This window comes from Aethalodelphis obliquidens, unplaced genomic scaffold, assembly GCF_003676395.1.
Source record: "Aethalodelphis obliquidens isolate GAN/ISIS:26980383/991018 unplaced genomic scaffold, ASM367639v1 scaffold8, whole genome shotgun sequence".
NCBI lineage: Eukaryota > Metazoa > Chordata > Mammalia > Artiodactyla > Delphinidae > Aethalodelphis > Aethalodelphis obliquidens.
The window spans coordinates 49148880-49166890 of NW_020837952.1; the positions used below are offsets into that span (position 1 = coordinate 49148880).

The 18011-nt window shown below is 50.2% G+C and overlaps 1 protein-coding gene across 1 annotated transcript in view; it reads left to right on the forward strand.

Moving 5' to 3' along the window:
• Positions 1–2498: 2498 nt before the first annotated feature.
• The window catches only part of RFX4 (regulatory factor X4), a 164964-nt gene continuing 149451 nt past the window's right edge, over positions 2499–18011 (forward strand). The window contains exon 1 of the mRNA XM_027107437.1: positions 2499–2962. Within this exon, the coding sequence (XP_026963238.1) occupies positions 2920–2962 (43 nt within the window). The 5' untranslated portion in view covers positions 2499–2919. The remainder of the gene's footprint in view (positions 2963–18011) is intronic.

The following is an 18011-nucleotide window of genomic DNA, read 5'->3' on the forward strand; positions in this document are numbered from 1 at the left end:
CTACAGGAGAGCATGATTCTTTTTAGTCTATTTTGTTCACTGCTGTATCCTCAGCTCCTAGAATAGTGCTAAGCACATAGTAGGTATGCAACAAAAATTTATACTAAAGAATGAATGAATAAGTGCTTATATTCATTTCTTTAAGCTCCTGGGTGCTGCAGCACTGTCATGTCTAAGAAACAGTACCCTCCCAGGTTAGACAGCACAGGGCAGGGACCTAGCCTAGCCTGCGCCCTGAACTGTGCACGGCACGCATCTGCGCGGCCCACCTGAGTTCTTTCTCCTCACTCCTCCCTGGCGAGTCTGGCCCACCCCGCCCCAATTTTGCGTGCATAATAATTAAAATAAGAATAATAGCAACAGCCATAACAGTCTCGTCCGCCCTCTGGAGACAACCCGGCCCCTGGCATCCCTCAAGGATTTTCCCAGGGCCTGAAGCACGAGCTTCCCCGCAACCACCGGAAGGCACCTCGTCAAGCTCCCCGCCAAGTCTTCTGTCTCCCAATGGGCCCCTGCAGCTGGCTGATGGAGGTTTTTATCATCCGCCCCATTTCGTCCAGGGAAAAACGGAGGCTGCGAAAGGAGAACCCGGCCTCTCTGATCTCCTGACTTGGAATCCCGCGGTCTTTGCCACCACGCACACCACGACCACGTGCGGTGATCACCACCGTCGCCTTTGGTTGGTTTCATACCCCCCTTCCCTTCACCAACCATCGCGGTCGGAAAGAATGTGCCTGGCGCTGCTCTGGGCTCTGAGCAAACGGCTGTGCACGGTGTTCCTGCAGGAACAAACGGGTTATGAACCAGGCACCGGCCGGGGCAAGAGGGGCGCCTCACACAGAGTGGTCAGGCGCACTCCGAGGAGGCGACGCTAGCTGAGATCAGGGTGATGGGAAAGAGCCGGTCACGCGGGCACATGTTGGGGGGAGGTAGATGGTAAGGAGAGTTCCAAGTAGAGAGAACAGCGAATACTCAGCCCCTTTTACATCCACTACCTCGTTTAATTTTACCCCACACTTTGAGAGGGGACACTTTGCCCCATTTTACAGACGAGGAAACTGAGGCCCATAAAGAGTAGGGCATTTACCGAATGGGATTCGAACCCAGCTCTCTGAAATACGCTAAGCCCGGACTCTCCAGCCCGCGTTCCGCGCCGCCTCTTTTCTTCCGCACCGTGACCTTAACTCGGCACGTGCTGGCCCCTCGCCCCCCAGCCCAACATTGTCCCACTTAGGAGGGCAGACTGGGGGGCTTTCGGAGGGACCGCGGAAGTCGCGCCCTGCTTGGGGTCCCGGGTTAGAGACTCCCTCGCCCTGAGTTAGGGACCCCTCCCGCGCGCCCCGCCCCTTCCGCGGCCGGGCCGGCGCTGCCTCTGTCCATGGTCAAAGCACCCGGGTAATCCGCCTTTCTCTTCCGCCCGCCGAGCCCCATTCATATTCTAATCACAGCGCGGCCGGCCCGCGAACGGCCACTTTATCGGGGCCCGCGGAGACGCAGCCGGCCCCCCCCACTTCCACTTCCAGCCCCCCAGCTCCTCGCCCCCCTCTTTCTGCACTCTACACTCAGCCGAGGAGGGGGTCCCTGGGAAAACCGCGTTCCCACTCGCAGGCCCGGGCTTCTCGCAAACTTCGTGGCTGGCTGGGGGCGGGGGCTGGAGGAGGGAGGAAGGGACCGAGACACAGACAGACTGACAGACAGAGTTACGGGAAGAGGCGGGGGCTGCGGGGAGTGTCAGAGAGACCAAGGGGGATAGAGACAGAGAGGGGCAGAGTCCTAGGGAGAGACAAAGAGGTGAGGGGGCAGGGGCTGGACCGAAACGCACGCAGCCCAAACCGGAGACATAGAGGGACACAGAGGACGAGGGAAGGACAGAGGGAGACAGAGACAGGGAGGCAGGCGGAGAGAGAGAGGCAGATACACCCAGAAGATAGAGAAAGTTCTGGAGATGAGTCAGCACCTCACACCCTCCCTGCCAAGCGGCCTTCTCGCCGCCCGGGGTGGGGGTGGGGTCTTAGGGCTGCAGTTCCCCTTCCCCTCCCCTTTCAGCGCTCTCCACTCCCCCACGCGTGTCCGCGGATCCGCGTGGAAGGGAGTCAAGGCTTACCTCATCCCCAGGGCTCCCACTCAAAATCTAACCCGGGACCAAACTTGGGGGGCCCAAGAGAAGCGGGAAAGGAGTGGGGCCCACTCGTGGCCGCGTAGGCGACTCACCAGGCTCCTCGGAGCCCCCTGCCCACCCCCCAAGCCTGCGCCGCGCCTGGCCGGATCGGGGGAGGGGGGCAGGGGGGAGGGGGCCACATCTAAGCCAATTTTGATTTCGCCTATAATGAGTGCCGGGCGAAGGCTGGAGAAGGCCTCTGGAACTTTAAATAAGAAAAACGTTGCTAATGCTATAATAGAAGGGGGAAGTCGGAGGGCTGGGATTGCGTCGCTCTGAGCCCCCCTTTTCGGAGGCGGCTTTTCTTATTCAAAACAGGCCCACAATGGGCTTCACAGTGCGCCTCGCCACGGCCCCATCTGACGAGCGGCCATTCATCAGGCCGGCTGGCCTATCAATGACATTGCTCCCATCGGGGCTCCTATAAAATGATGCTTTTTCCCATGAAACATCCGCAAACATTTTGACGGGTTTGGCTTTGCCCGGCTGGATTACTGAGTGTCCCCTTGCTCGCTCGCTCTTTCTCTCTCCCCCTTCTCCGAGCTCTCTCCCTTCTCTCTCTCTCTCCTCTTTTCTTCTTTCTCTGTTCGCCTTTCTCTTTCTGCCTTTTCCTTTTCTTCTTTATCCTTCCGTCCTTGCACTCTCTGCGTCTCTTTCTCCTTTTCCCCTCCTTCCTCCCTTCCTCCCTGGGCAGCTCTAGCACAGGGGACCCCCAAACATCAGGACTTTTGGGGGGCGCCTGTGCTGTCCATGGGAAGAGCATGCATTGTGGGTTACTGGAGGAACCCGACATGGATTCCACAGGTTAGTCCTACTGGTGGGGGTTGGGGGGAGACATTGGGAGGGAAAGAAGAGGTAGAAGGGGAACTTCAGCAAGAGTCGCAAAAAGTTCAGAAGGGTCAACTTGACAGCGGAACCCCAGGAAATAACGGAGCCTGCAGAAGTTTTCAATCCCATGCGATGTGCGATGTCTGTAAGCGGATGCGTGGAAGTGTGCGCGTGTGTAAGCGTGTGACTGTATGTGTAAATGTGTGTGTGTGCGCGCGCGCTGAGGAGCGCGCTCTTGCTAGCCGCGGACACAAAGTTATGTAAAGATTCGCTGGCTCGCGGCGAGCTCGAGGTGCCACTTGCAGAAACTTTGCGAGCCGACCGCCCCCTCCCGGGCCCGGCTCCTCCCCCGGTTTGGGGGCCCCGGAATAGCGGTGCGCTCTGGAGCTGGTGGCTAGGGCCAGGAAGCCGAGCGGAACGCCCCAGAGGCGGGGGAGGGCGACGGCTCCGCACAGCGCCTGGGAGGTGGGGACAGAGGCTCCGACTGGTAGAGATGCGCAGCTGGAGGGAGTGGCGGCGGCGAACCCGGTGGTCCTGGGGAATCCGCGCCCGGTCTGGAGGAGGGAGCCCCGGGCCGTCCGAGGCGGGGTGTAGCCTCCTTGCCCGGAAGGGACACCCGACGATGCGCTCCGCTTGGGGATTGTAATTCTGCTGAAGGGAGGACAAGACGCTGAGCGGCTGGCGAGGCCTGGCGTCTGGGTCTGCAAACTGCTCGGCACTTTGGGGTCTGTTGGCTGTGGGCATCAGGTTTTGGGGTTGCGGCCGTCCGTAACAACAGAGAAAGCAAGCCAAGGAATCTCTTACAACGAAAAAGCCCAGCGTCTCGGTTCTTTCTCCAGTAGAGTCTTCGCCACCTCCCAGTTCTAGCGCCTTTGAAGAGCCGCCAAACTTCTAGATCAGAGTTATGCTCCCTGTGCCCCTTCCAGGTGAAAGAAATTCTCTGGAAGTTCACCTCCTCCCCCAGCCGCAGTCTTCCAACCAGTGCAGTCCTGTCCCGGCTTGGTTGCAGCCTTGGAGTTTCGTGGGGAGAGGCAGAAACAGGGCAGTGAGAGCAGCCTGGGCCGAGGCAGCAGCTTGACGCGATGCTTGAGGGGATGCCTACGAGCATCCGCTGCTGGACTTTGCAGCGCGGAGCAACAAGTGCCTTCCAGTCTCTGCCATCCCCTAACACACGCGCGACTCCTCCCTGAGCAAATAAACACCACAAGATTGTTTCCCCATCTCCACTCCGAAGCAGGCTGGAAATGGATGTGGGGTGGGAGTAGGGGTCATCTGGGCATTGCCCCAGATGGTCTTTCTTCCGTCCTTGCAGATAGATTTCCAGCCTCTCCTGGCTTCTGCTGGGGCCCTGGTGGACAAGACGCCCACCCCCTCTGGCCAGGGGTATATTTGATTTTCCAGGGTAATTGTCTATCTCTGATCTCAAGAGCTAAGTCCTTCTCCACTGTGCTCCCCCGAGTGGGTGTGGGTCCCCTGGGAGTGGGGAAAGGCTGAGCCCCGAAGAACTCCTTACTATGTGCAATGACTAATGAAGGTAAGGAGAGGCGTCGCCTGCCGCCCGCCGGCTGCGGGTGCGCGGCCAGCCCTGCTGGATCCTCTCCGCTGGCGGTAAAGAGGGCGCCCAGAGAGGGAAAAGAGACCCTCCCTACATACTGCTATGCCAAGTGTTAGTGCCACTACGCACCTCCTGGGCACCCCAACTTTAGAGGTGAATATCCTTGAACAAAATTAAACCCATGTCTGCATGGTTTGTGACCAAGTATTTGCAAGGGGTTCACGTAGGGACTTGGGGTCTCCATGCCCCGCACCAGCCATGGCCCAGCTGGGGGTTTTAGCCACCCCTTCCACACGACTGGAGCTTCTCGGTGCGTTCTGGGGAGAGCTGTGGGGTTGTGGAAACGTTCTGTTTTCTGTCCTCTAGCTAGTGGTCGTGGAGACGCCTGGTCATTACTTACAGCAGACACCCGCAACGGGTTCTGAAATCTTTTCTCCCATCCACTCCCCTCCCCTTTTCGAAAATCTGAGACATCCCTAGATCGCCATCCTGAACTCAAAAAGTTCTGGGAAACGGCAGCGTGAAGAAATGACACGAGGCGCACCAGGTGACATTTTCACTCGGGCTTGCAAAACCGACGACAAGGGAAGTGCGGCTCGGCGCGGTCCGGTCCAGGACCTTCCCTCACCTCGCTTCCAGAGAACTTAATCCAATTAGCTTTTCTTTGGAGTTTCCCTTTTTATGTAAAGGTCCTTTCTCCCCGTCTTGCTGAGACCTGCGCTCCTTGGAGCAGTTCGATTCTGCTCCTTTTACGGCAGATTGCGCGCAAATCTTACGGCAGAACCACGAATATTATCGTTATTATTATTTCATTCCGAAAGGGCTGGAACGATCGATTCGCAGCAAGTGCTGGGGCGATGTCCGGAGCGTCCGGGGTCGGAGCGGCCGGCGGGCCAGGCCTCCGTCCCTTCCTCTTAAAAGGAAAATCACCGCAAAGTGCCTCGGGCCCGGGAGGACAGTTTTGCAGGGGCCGGGGCTCTAGTGGTCCGCCTGGGGGCCCCTTCAGCGTGGCCTGCGGAAACGCGCCCCTTTGTTCCGCGCACCGAGGCGGTAATATATTCCTCAAGTTTTCCCAAAATACTCAACAAGTGTGAGGGCTGAGACAATGCCCCGTCGGAGGAGGCCGGGGAGCCGGCGCGCGCCTCTGGGCCCTGGCCTAGCCCGCCGCCGAGTGCCACAAAGCAGAGCTCCTCTCACAGGAGGTCCGCAGCGCGACCGGGCTCGGGGAGGCGGCGGAGGCCGCAGGCGCACGCGTGGGGCGGTTGACGCGCCCTCCGCCCGGCGCGCGGTTTGCAGCTGCGTCGCTGCCGGCTCGCGCCTCAGCCCCGCGCCGCGCAGTCTGCGCCGAGCCCCGTGTGGCCCGCCGTCCCCACGCGGGCCGCCGCCGGCGCTTAACGTATTCGTGGCCTGTGGCTCCAATCCCGGCTGCCCCTCCCCGACGAGCGTTGCTCAGTTACTCAAGGTACCTGGAAATTCGAGAACGAGGGGCGGGGTGGGGGGAAAGTAGGTAGAGTTTTAGGCCACAGAGAACTTGTGCAAAGTGGGCCGGGGCCAGGTTGGTCGCCTGCGCAACAGTAAGGGTTGTTTCTTGTTAAACGGGACGGCGCCTTACGGAGGGGCAGTGACGAACCCGACCTGGAAACTTCTGCCTCTACCCGCTTTCCGCCGCGACCTCCAAAACCCAGAGCGGCCAAAGCACCCCTAGAGCCGGATTTGAGCTCCCTGGGCTACAACGGCGGGAAGACACTCTGGTCTACAGGCCTCCGGCTCAGCACAAGGCCCGACCTGGCTCCGAGGGCCCGCAGGTGGGGACCTTCAGTGGCTTTGGCGTGGGGCCGGCGGGGCATAGAGCGCCCGGGTGGGAGGAGGCCCCGGGCCTAGGAAAGCAGCCGTCTTCTCCAGCCCCGGGACTCGGACTGCGAGCTCGGGGAACAAGGGGTCGGAGCTGTGAACTTTGCCCCCGCGCCCAAATCAGACTGTCTCGCCCTCCCCGGCCGTGTGTGTGTGTGTGTGTGTGTGTGGCCGGTAAAGGGGGCATGCTCGCGCCACCCTCGCCACCTGCCAAGTGCCGACGTCTGGGTTTGGCATCAGGGTCAACTAAGAGCCGCGTGGTCCCCAGGTCCCCAGTCCGGGTGGCTGCAGCACTAGCCAGCGCGGACGCGGCGTGCAGGCCGGGCTCGGGGAGCCCCGCACGCGACTTGGTGCGGCGGCCCGGGACAGCGCGCTTTCCCACCCGGCCTGTGGGTCCTGGAGACCCGGAAAACTTTGCAGGGCCCGCCCGGCGACTAGGCCCTGGGATTTCCATAGCTGCGCCCGCCCCCCTCCCCAGCGCGTCGCCATGGAGACTGCTGGAAGTTGGTGGTGGAAAACAGACCCAGCGCAAAGCAAAATATTATGAGTGCAGTTGGGGTGACTTCAGGGGGGGCAGGGGACCGGAGGGCATGAGCGGGAGCCAGAGGCAGAGGCCGACAACAAAAGGCCGAGTACGAGGAGGAGAGAGGAGTTTGCACGGGGCCTCCCCGCCGCTGTGTGAGAGCTGGACCATCCTGCTTCCCAGAGGCGCCGAGGTCTCTAATTTCTCTCCAGCAGCTACACCTTTTCTCAGCCCGCCTGCGCGCCCTGTCTCCCACCCCTCCTCCTCCGGGTTCTCGTCCAGCCTCCCTCCCCATCCCGAAGTTAGGCGCCAGCTGGGCAGTGCGCCCGCCCCCACCACCACGAGCCACAGGCTCACCAACGTGAAAGGTTCTGGCTTTTCTTCCCCACGACCCGTGGGTCGCCCCAGATGAATTTCTCATCGCCCCCCGCCCCAACTGGATCTGAAAGGGCAAGGGGTTAGGATAAGGCGGGAAAGAGAAGAGAAGGAGGTGCCTGGTCAGAAATCTTGGAGGGGTGGGGAGGGTACTGAAGAGAAGATCCTCCCAATTTTTTTCTCCTTTGTACAGTGGGGAAAGCTCGGGGTTATCATTCTGACTCAGCCACTTGTAATGATACTTTAGGTAAACCTTCTAGCCTTTACAAGATTAATTTTAATTGCCTGTAAAATGAAGGGTAAGACAGCTCACAGACTGGGATTCTCTGACAAGTTAGACATATCCCTCTTTACTATAGAACCCAGGTTACCACTATCTGAACTATGATCCACTGCACAATTAGTGACTCTCTCCCCAAACGAATAATATACTAAAATATTTTTACAAGTCATTTAGGATTTTAAGAGTCAAGAACCTTGAATAACCCCCTTTTAAGGACCTGTAATTGCCTTTCTCAGTTACACCTGAGGTGCTTTCCTTAAGGCGTTAGATTTTATGGGGCTGTACCCGGCGTCAACACTGAAATGCCTCTGGGTGGTGAAGTCAGCATCACAGACCCCCACAAATGCTGGATAAGAAGCCACACTGGCCCATGTGGTGAGATGTTGCTATCAAGAGTACACCAGACTTTACCCTCCGTTGCTCAAGCTTTTAGGAAGAGGTGAGGCTCTTCTCACACCTGGCCACCCCTCCTAGTGATATGTTCAGCAGAGGAGTCCTTCCATTCTCCCCAGACTCTGTTGCCTCATCTGTAAATGAACGGATTGGATGCAAAGATTGCCACAGTCTGTCTGAAAGTTTATGACTAATTTACATGCCCGTGTCTGTGATACCTGCCTGGTACTACGTTTATAAAGTAGTTCATCACACATTGATCCTCACAAGTGCTCCACGAGAGAGGTATTATTGTGACCTGCATCAGGCACAGGGTTTGTCTTCTATTTCCAACACTGCAAAATCGTGATTCTAAGTCAAGTTGATGTGTGTGTTTGCCTTGGTGTCTGTGCAAAAAAAAGAAGGCTGAAAAGGTATGGAATGGTGACATCACAAGTTGGACGCCAGACAGTCAGGTCTCCACTTGCATAGACCCCTGAGAGCCTGCCCTGCCTGCTGTACAGGTTACTTGGGACACTCTTCAGCTGCCCCTCCAGGGATGCACTGTTCTGCAGGATGGAAAACGTGGTGGTGGGGGAGAATCTCTGACGTTGCTTCTCCCCACACTCACTCTATTTGAGATGTCTTTGCAATTTTATCAAGGTTAGGGGAGAGAATAACTCAAAGACAGATAATTTGGAGGTGTCAGGTAAAAGTTAAAAAAATTACTTTGGGTGAATTTATCGGAGGTTTTATTCAGTCTCGCTCACTGAGCACCTGTTGGGTGGCAGAGCCTGGGGATGAATAAGGCCACAGTCCCTACTGTCAAGGACTTTAAAACGTTTTGATGAGGGAAGGCATGGATATATTGAGAGTGGTGAGCGCTACAAGAGACAGAAAAATAGTGTCCTCTTGGGGCCTGGAGGAAAGGATGCTCTCTCTTGTTGAACACCCACCATGTGGCAGCCCCATTAACAGGCACTTTACCACACATTAGCCATTTAAGCCTGACAGCAGTTCTGGGTTGTCCCTTTTTAGGATAAAAGAGGGTCTGGAACTTGCATAGCGTCACAACTTGTACGTAGCAGAGCTGGATCGGAGGCCAGACTGGGAAAGCCCGTTCCCTCGCCCCACCCTGCCTGCTTCAGCTGGACACTGGTAGAGCGCTAGCCTGGCAGGGCTTGGTGATGACGCTGGCCGCCAGGTGGATTTGAATCCCACTTGGTAAGAAGGGAAATGCATGGATGAGAGTGGAGGAGCAAGGAATGTTGTGTCTTTGAGCTCCAGAGAACACGTCTCTGAAGTTGTCATATGATTCTGGATTTGAAGAGATTTTAAACGATGGCAGTGGTAGGAGGCAGTGCATCATAAGGGTTGAGTAGAGTATAGACTTTGGGCAAATTTTAGCTTGTTTCATCCATCCATTCATTCAAGAATTCTATGTGCCTTCTATGTGCCCTGCATTCTGCTAAATGCTGAGCTTTAAAATGCCATCTCTGCTCCTCTGGAGCATAAATTCTAGACAGAGAAACAGATAAACACAAATATAGATAATCTCAGCTAGTGATACGTACTATGAAGAGAAAACACTATCTAGATTAATGAAGATAGAGTGTGGTGATGGGGAGGTTGCTACCTTTCACAGGGTGCCTTTCTGCCACATGAAGCTGTGTGTCTTTGGTCTGGAAGCTAGATATTGCTGAGCTTCAATTTTCTTACAGAATTGATAGAACCGTCCGATAGGGCTGTTGTGAGTCTGCAATGCGAAAGTGATAATAAATAACATCTATTCAATACTTACTATATGTTTTCACTTTGCTAAGCATTTTAATTTAAATGCATTATCTAGGTAATGCTCACAACAACGCTATGAAGAAGGAACTCTTATCATTCGCAGTTTAAAGGAGGAAACCAACAGGCTCAAAACTGAAAAGTTTCTGAGCTCTAGAAGTTGGGCTGTGAGACATACCTTGACTGCATGGGAAGCAAGAGCGATCTTAATTGCGTGTGCCAAACTTTCCTGAGACAGAATGCAAGTAATAAATCTAGGTTTTTGTTTTCATTTTTAAAGCTAATGTTTGTCAAGTGCCTTTCACATGCCAGGCATGTACTAAGCACTTTAAATTCATTATTAGTTGTATTTTAAAATATATGTTAGGGGTACTGTTATTATCCATTCCATTCTATGCAATGGGAAATGGAGGCAGATAAAGGATATCCTTGAAGGGGGTAAGTACCCTAACCTGCAGTGATCCACACTCTTAGTCACAAGGCTATACTGTCTTTCTTTTCTTTTTTGTTTTAGCGAGGGAGAGGGTTGTGTTGGAAAGGATGTCCAATGAAAGCGTATATTATTTTAGCAAAAGCATGCTATTTTTTTCCTGTAAGAAAGCATTAGGGTAGTCTTTTATACTGTGAAGACAAAATTGTAAATTATCGTTGGCAAAAATAGGGACATAAAGGGACACATCTTTACTACAGATGTGAAATGCACTGTAGTCTTCTCGGGGATTCATTTGAAGTTTAGTTACCATTCGCTTTGTGTCTGTGAATGTCTAGGCTTCATTCATGCTCACATACAAACATACCTCAGCCAGAATAAACTAATGAGGCAGAAGCCATTAAGTACTGTGATTATATATGTAGCCTTTTGGTAATTTAACAAACCATATATTAGAGCTAGAAGTCATTCACAGATATGTGTTCCCTATGGCTTCAGGTACATGTGGGTGTGCTTTAATGAAAAGAACATGGGCTTTGCTATCAGATAGACCAAGATTTAAATCCCTGCTTGGTCACTTGCTAGCTGTGTGACCCGGGGCAAATGACCTAAGTGCTCAAGCCTCAACTTCCTTCTTTGTGAAAAAATCCACTCTTTACCTTCTAGGGTTCTTAAGAGGATATACTGGGGAGGAGGAGGTTGTTGGGTGAAATAAGTGAAGGGGATTAAGAAGTACAAGCTCCGGTTATAAAACAAATAAGTCACGGGGATGTACTGTAACAGCATAAGGAATATAGTCAATAATGCTATAATAATTTTGTGTGGTGACAGATGGTTACTGGACTTGTCGTGGTGATTGTGTGGTAATGTATTTGTCGGATCACTATGTTGTACACTTGAAACTAACATAATATTGTATGTCGACTATACTTCAATAAGAACAAAAAGAGGCTATAATGAGATTGTGCACTTTAAGTTAAGCCTGGCTCCTAGAAATTGCTCAGTAAATGGCAGACCTTACTATGATTGAAAATAATTATCTGGCCTCCTGTGCCAAATCCTAGGTGTCTAGTTGGGAAAAGGGGGTAAGAATGCTGAAAAAATTTTAGATTGTTTCAGCATATCTAGATGTTTTCTGTACTACGTAGACATAGTCTCAATTCTCATGTCAAGATAAATCATTCTCTTCTAAAAGGTTTTAGGCTGAGGGATTCATGTCATATTCATTTCTCTACCTTTCCCATGAACAAGGCATTTTATGTGCTTCTGTTTGCCATGGTTTCACCCTTGCGTTTTCCAGTTTGTTAAAGGAAGTGGAAAATGTGTCTTTGTAGAGGCAACACCTGTTGACTGGGATTTGAATCCTGCAAGAAAGTTAGTTCCATGGAGCTCTCGGAGGAGACGTATGGTGCACACCTCTGATGAAGGCCCCTACACAACCCCTGACACCCTCCCAGTTCTAGAACGTGGTGGCCCGCGTTCTTCATCCACTGCCCTCCCCCCACTGCCCAATACGTGTAGCATCAGTTTTATTAAAGACTGAACCATTTTACACTTGACTTCCAAGAAGGGGAAACCAGTTTCAAGTGAGTCTTTCTCTGAAACTTGTTTTAGCAGGAAACGCGTTTAGCTCTTTGGCCTTTCTTGCATCTTTTTCTAACGTGAGGAGAAAATGTCCATTTGTTCCGTTTCTGTCTTTATAACTTGATTTTATCTACATTGTGGTTTCTGGGTTTTTGAAATATTAACAGCTTTCTTTAAGAGAGAGAAAGATCATAAAAAGCAGAAAAGAAAGAATGAAATTCAGCCCTTCTGTTTTCAGTTGAATAGGATCTGAATTTAGGCAACCAGGGCTGAATTACCTGTGCCAGTAGATTACGTGGTTTCTGTGCTCAGATCTGATCCTCAGAGCAGAATTTCTTTAAAATCGGTATATAGTCTCCACTTTTGTGGTTGGTTAATCCTCAATAAAATGTAAAAGCATAATCTGCCTATGAGCCATCAAGTATTATTAGTAGACAGGTGAACCTTGACGTGTTGGGTTTATATTGTTGTGATTGTTTTGCTTTAACTCAAGGGGATAATAAGAAAGCCTTTGAAAAGGCTTCAACCCAGTGAAGGTTAGTCAGGGCTTAGTGCCCTGCGTGTTTTCTGACTACCCAATTGTGCTAAAGGTCAGCATTGTTTAGACGCAGCCTAAGTGAGATTGATGAATATAGCAGATTTTTATTTAATTGGAAGGGAGAATTACTACTTCATAAGCAGTGATCTCCTGAATCCATCATGTTGGAGAAAATGCAGTATCAGTGAACACGAGTGAACTACTCCTGAACTAGATTTTGAACTGTCATTTGAATAATCTAAAGGGTGATTAGTGATTGCTAATTATACCGCCGGCAACCAATTTTTGAGGCACGAACGCATTTCGTGGAGAAACGTATGTTAACATGTTTGTTTTGAATCTTGTGACGGCTCTGAAGTCATTTCAAGCTAATCTTAGACTTTTGAAGAAGGAGGCGTTTCTTTGAATGTTACAATTACAGAATTTATAATTTTTTAAAAAAGCAGGGCTGATATTTGAGCTCCACATCATCTTTTTCTGAACGATGAGTCTAAATTTGGGGGTGTTGATACATGTGATGTATTTATAGTTTGTGAACTGGTTCTCAGAGCTCATGGGTAGGTGAAATTCCTCTTGAAGTTGTTGGGGTTTTATAAAGTTCTGGAATTGGGCCCATGGCATAAACGCAGATCTGTTTATGCCCTTTAAATATTTCGCCGTGTTTTCTTTGTGGTGTTCAGTTCCACTGCTGATAAGAAATGTAGAGTGGGGGCAGGGGCAGAATTTGGGTGCCTCTATAAGTTCTTTGTTCTACCGAAAAGAAAATCAACTAATTTTTTATCATTCTTATATGGCTATGAAAAAAGCTAAAATTTCTGTTTCTAGGAGTTGTTGTTTTTTTACTTGATGGCTCCTTTTACAAAGACAAAATAGTTTCTCCACAAAGCATTATTAGACATCATAAAAAAAATAAATAACTTTGGCTGAGAGAGCCCTGGGAGTTTACAAGGAAGGAAGATCCCAGAGGGCTTCAGGCCCTCAGTTAAAATGTGAAAACTTTTAAGCATTGGAAAGAAGATTTCTAAAGCGTTGAGCTGTTGTTGTGAGAGGGCCGTTGGTCTCCATGAACTTTTATTTTCAACTCAGTGGGCAGAGTTTTTGAGGTTGCTGTGGTTTGGGTAGGGGACCTTTTCAGAAATGCCAGGCTTTTAGAAAAAAAAAAATCACAGCTTTTCTTCTAATCAAGGCTCCGTTTTAAAGTTTGAAAACTTTGCTGTGATTAGAAGAATGAATTATTTGCCTGCTTTGTTGGGGTTTCCTCCGGGTGCCCAGGCTGCAGGGCATTATCCGCCTGGGCTACCTTGCAGGGCGCTGCTGAGGAGGCACTGGGAGCGGGGAGAGCTGCCTGCCTGGACCTGGTCTCACTGGCAACAGGCGTGAGCCTCACTCAGGCTGGTTGAGCCCCGAGCATAGCAGGGAAAGCGTGCAGGGCAGAGAGGTCCAGAGGGGTCCAGAGAGATCCGAGAGATGAGGAACCTAGAAAAAGGATTCCCTGTGGGTCTGCGTTCTGTTCAGAGTTTTTCTTGGTATTGAGACATACGTAAAAAAGAAGAAGAAAGGAAAAAAACACCAAAGCCGTTTGATTGTACATAGTACCTGGAGACTATATATTGATACATAGATTGTTTTTGAGAAGGAAAGAATGAAGGAAAAGGGAATGAAGAGAGACAGAAAGGAAAGAAGGAAGGAAGGAGACAAGGGAGGAAGGAAGGGACAGAGGGAGGATGGGAGAGAAGGAGGGAACTACACGAATTATTTTGGTAATTGACGGCAGGCTGCCTTAATGAATTATTTCCAAAATTATTAGTTGCTTTTTTTAATCAAGTGACTCCCTTTTTGAAGTCGGGTAGCAGATTAATAACATTTATAATCTTTTCCAATCACTGTGCTAAATGCTTATGCACGTTAACTCATTTAATTCTCATACCCAACCGAAGGCATTATTTTCCCCATCTTACAGAAGAGGAAACCGAGGTGCAGAGAGCCTAGGTAACATGTCCAGGCCAAATGGCTAGTGTCAAATGAGGATTTGAGCACAGATTATTCTGATTTCAAAGCCAGGCTGCCTCCTTGCCTCCTAAGACCTGGAGTTAGAAGGAGGACCTCAGAGGTGTCCATCCTAGCTCACCTGCTCTACTGTGTAACGAAGTTCAGGAGGTCAAGGTACCCCTGATCCTGGGGGAGATGGCCGCTCATGCTGCAGTTCTCTGGAGCACACTGTCACGGGTGTCGGTGGGCTTCTGGCTGTCAGGGGCACCTGGATGTGACTTTGGTAGCAGACTGCTGACTGAGGACACCCACGGGGGCCCCTTCCTGCGGGGGCACCTTCATGTCAGGCGTTCCTTTCATCTCTAATTGTTCTCAGAGCTTCTGAGTTCAACCTGGCACCACCACTGGGGAGGTATCCCCCGCCTGCCAGTTACTCTGGCAAATCTGACATCTTATATCATCAAAGGCTTCATACCTATTTACTTACAGACATAATTTTCCTTACAATAGGTTAAGCATAAAAACCTTGGGTGTTAAAGTAACAGCCCCTTCCATTGCATAGCATGTCACAGTTTGCAATCACTGTTACAATCATTTTTCAAAATATTTATTTATTCATTTATTTATTCATTCATTTATTTATGGCTATGTTGGGTCTTTGTTGTTGCGCATGGGCTTTCTCTAGTTGCGGCATGCAGGGGCTACTCTTTGTTGCGGTGCGCAGGCTTCTCATTGTGGTGGCTTCTCTTGTTACGGAGCATGGGCTCTAGGTGCACGGGCTTCAGTAGTTGTGGCATGCGGGCTCAGTAGTTGTGGCATACGGGCTTAGTTGCTCCGCAGCATGTGGGATCTTCCCAGACCAGGGCTCAAACCCGTGTCCCCTGATTTGGCAGGTGGATTCTTAACCACTGCGCCACCAGGGAAGTCCACTGATACAATCATTAATAGCAGGGAGTTTGCAATCACTGATACAATCATTAACTGCTCTGGCTATAGAATCCCATAGACTTAGTGAGAACCGGCTTTGCCATGGGCTAGATGTATGAATTCAGCAAGTCACGTGACCTCTCTGAGCCTCAGTTTGCTTGTTAGTAAAGTGGGATCATGCAGAGTACCTATCTTAGAGGGTCTTGTGAGGATTAAACGAACTAATGCATATAAAGGGGTCCACACAGGGCCTTGGCATGTTGTAAAAGCTCAATAAACAGAAGGTGCTTCGAGCACTTGCTTCTCCTTGTGTACCCCTAGTAGCTACCAAGACCTGCCTTCTCCCCATTGCCCTTTCTGCCCCTTCCCCCAGGACTGCATAGGAGAAGAAAACATTTTATAAAACACTTCCCCTGTGTTCAGTCTTTTCAGTACATAACCTCATAAACCTGTGATCTGGGCAGGATCATTCCCATCTTATACTTAGTGAAACTGCCACTCTGTGGGATTCAGTCACTGTAAGTGCATCGGTTCGTACAGCGAGAGTATCTGAACTGAGGTTGTTATGGCACCAAAGCTAGTCCTGCTTTCTTTTTAATTTTTTTTTTGCGGTACGCGGGCCTCTCACTGCTGTGCCCTCTCCCGTTGCGGAGCACAGGCTCCGGACGTGCAGGCTCAGTGGCCATGGCTCACGGGCCCAGCCACTCCGTGGCATGTGGGATCTTCCCGGACCGGGGCACGAACCCATGTCCCCTCAACCACTGCGCCACCAGGGAAGCCCGGTCCTGCTTTCTTAAACCAGGCCATCGCCATACCAATGAAAAACATGCAGTTGTAATGAAGGTGTTGGTGGTTTCCCTTCCACACAGAGCTCTGACTGTCTTAACTTTGCCTCACAGTGCTCTTATCCATGTGGGCCTGAAGTGCACATACTTCCAATCCTCGTTTTCATTGTTTACTTGATGCTTCTTCCTTTGTTTCTCAAGATTTCCACCTGTGTCGTTATTCTCTGTGCTTAGCACAGTGCAAAGCATCTTCCAGAGTGTCTCACACAAGTCAGTGCTTGATGAGTATTTACTTAAGATACAAATCAATTCCTCCTTCATATTCTGAGGAATGCTGCATCTCTTCGCCTGCTTTCTAGGAAGCCTGGCTCAAGACTCCATGCAAGCAAGTACTTGATAGATTAACTGCAGATGAACTGACACTCTTGAGCCCCTGTGAGCCAGGCATGGTGCTGGTGCCTCATTCATTTCTTTCTTTCCCTCTCTCCTCTCAGCCCTTCCTCTTCTCTCCTCATTGATCTGCTCTTCTGTGCCAAGCACCATCCTAAGTGTGGGGAATAAGGTACAGTCAGCTCTTAAGGAGCTTATATTATTTTTCCTAATCCTCACGGTAACCTCATGGGGTAAGTATTTTTAATATAGGAAGAAAATTGAGGTCCATGAGGTTAAGTAATTTGCCCAGGGTTGCAGAATTTACTTGGTCCCTTGTAAGGGGAGGATTAGAATTAGTGTCCTGCCGGCTCCCAAGGCCATACACCAAGAGATCCAAGAATCAAACAGAAAGAATGATAACAGGAAGGAACTAAAGAGTAATTCCTGGGAGGTGGATATAAAACTTATAATAGCTAAGACTTATTTAGTGCTTACCATGTAAACATTCTCTGTGCCTTATTCACTTAATTCTCATACAAACCCCATAAGGTGCTATTATTACCACTCCCATTTTGCAGATTAAAAAAAATTGAGGCTCAAGGAGGTTGAGTTGCTCACCCAAGCTCATACTTAAAGGAAGTCAGACTTGAACCTGGCAGTTGAGCTCCACGGTCTGTGTCCTTAACGACTACATTGTTATTCAAACAAACCAAAAAAGTGCCTTAGTCATAAACAGGTGCCTGGGACTCACGGCGGTTCCATGTATTTAGAACGTGCTCTGTGCCAGGCACTGTGCTCTAAGTACTTTCCATGCATTTGTTCACTGCAATCACACCCCACTAAGATGAGGTAGGCACATCATTATTACTCACATTTTACACAAGGGGACACTCAGGTTTAGAGAAGTTGCCTAAAGTCATTTCACTAGTAAGTACTAAGGCTGTAATTCAGACCATTCGTCTGTAGCTAGTTACGAAGCCCACATGCTTACTTTTCCTTCTCCTAGGTGATTCTCAGGAAATGATCCAAATGAAAGAAAACATTACATGCACCAAGTCGTCCATTAAAACATTGTAAAAAATAGGAACATTAGCTCAGTGGAACACTGGGCATGTATTAAACAATGACGAACGTGAGGACTGTAGCAACAGAGGGGAAATCTCCATGATAGAATGTTGAGAGGAAAAGGAAGAGAAATTGTACATTCCCTGAGATTACAGTTCACATATGTGCACAGGTGCGCATGAGGCTGGGGAGCAATGCAGAAAAAGGACAAGTAGTTCACACGTTAGAGGGGTGGGATTGTGGGTCAATATGTTTCTCTTTTCAACATTAAAAAGTATAATTTATTCGATAGATTAACACAGGAAAGAAAAAAGCGCTTTGCTTAAGAGAAGGATACTTTGTTGATTTATCTCAAAAGTGCAGGCTAGTTTGAAGTTTCTTCGGGTCCGGCAGCCAGGAGTGCCTGACTCTTGAGTTTTCGGAGGGGGAATCCACATCCTCTAATACAGGGGGTGAGAAGAAATGCAGAAGAAGTAAACAAACAAACAAAAACCTAGGAAAGGCAGTGATGTCAAGAATCAAATAATACCAGATGATGTGCGCAGCGAGTAGCCTTGGCTCCAGTAATCTTTTTCAGATTTTCTG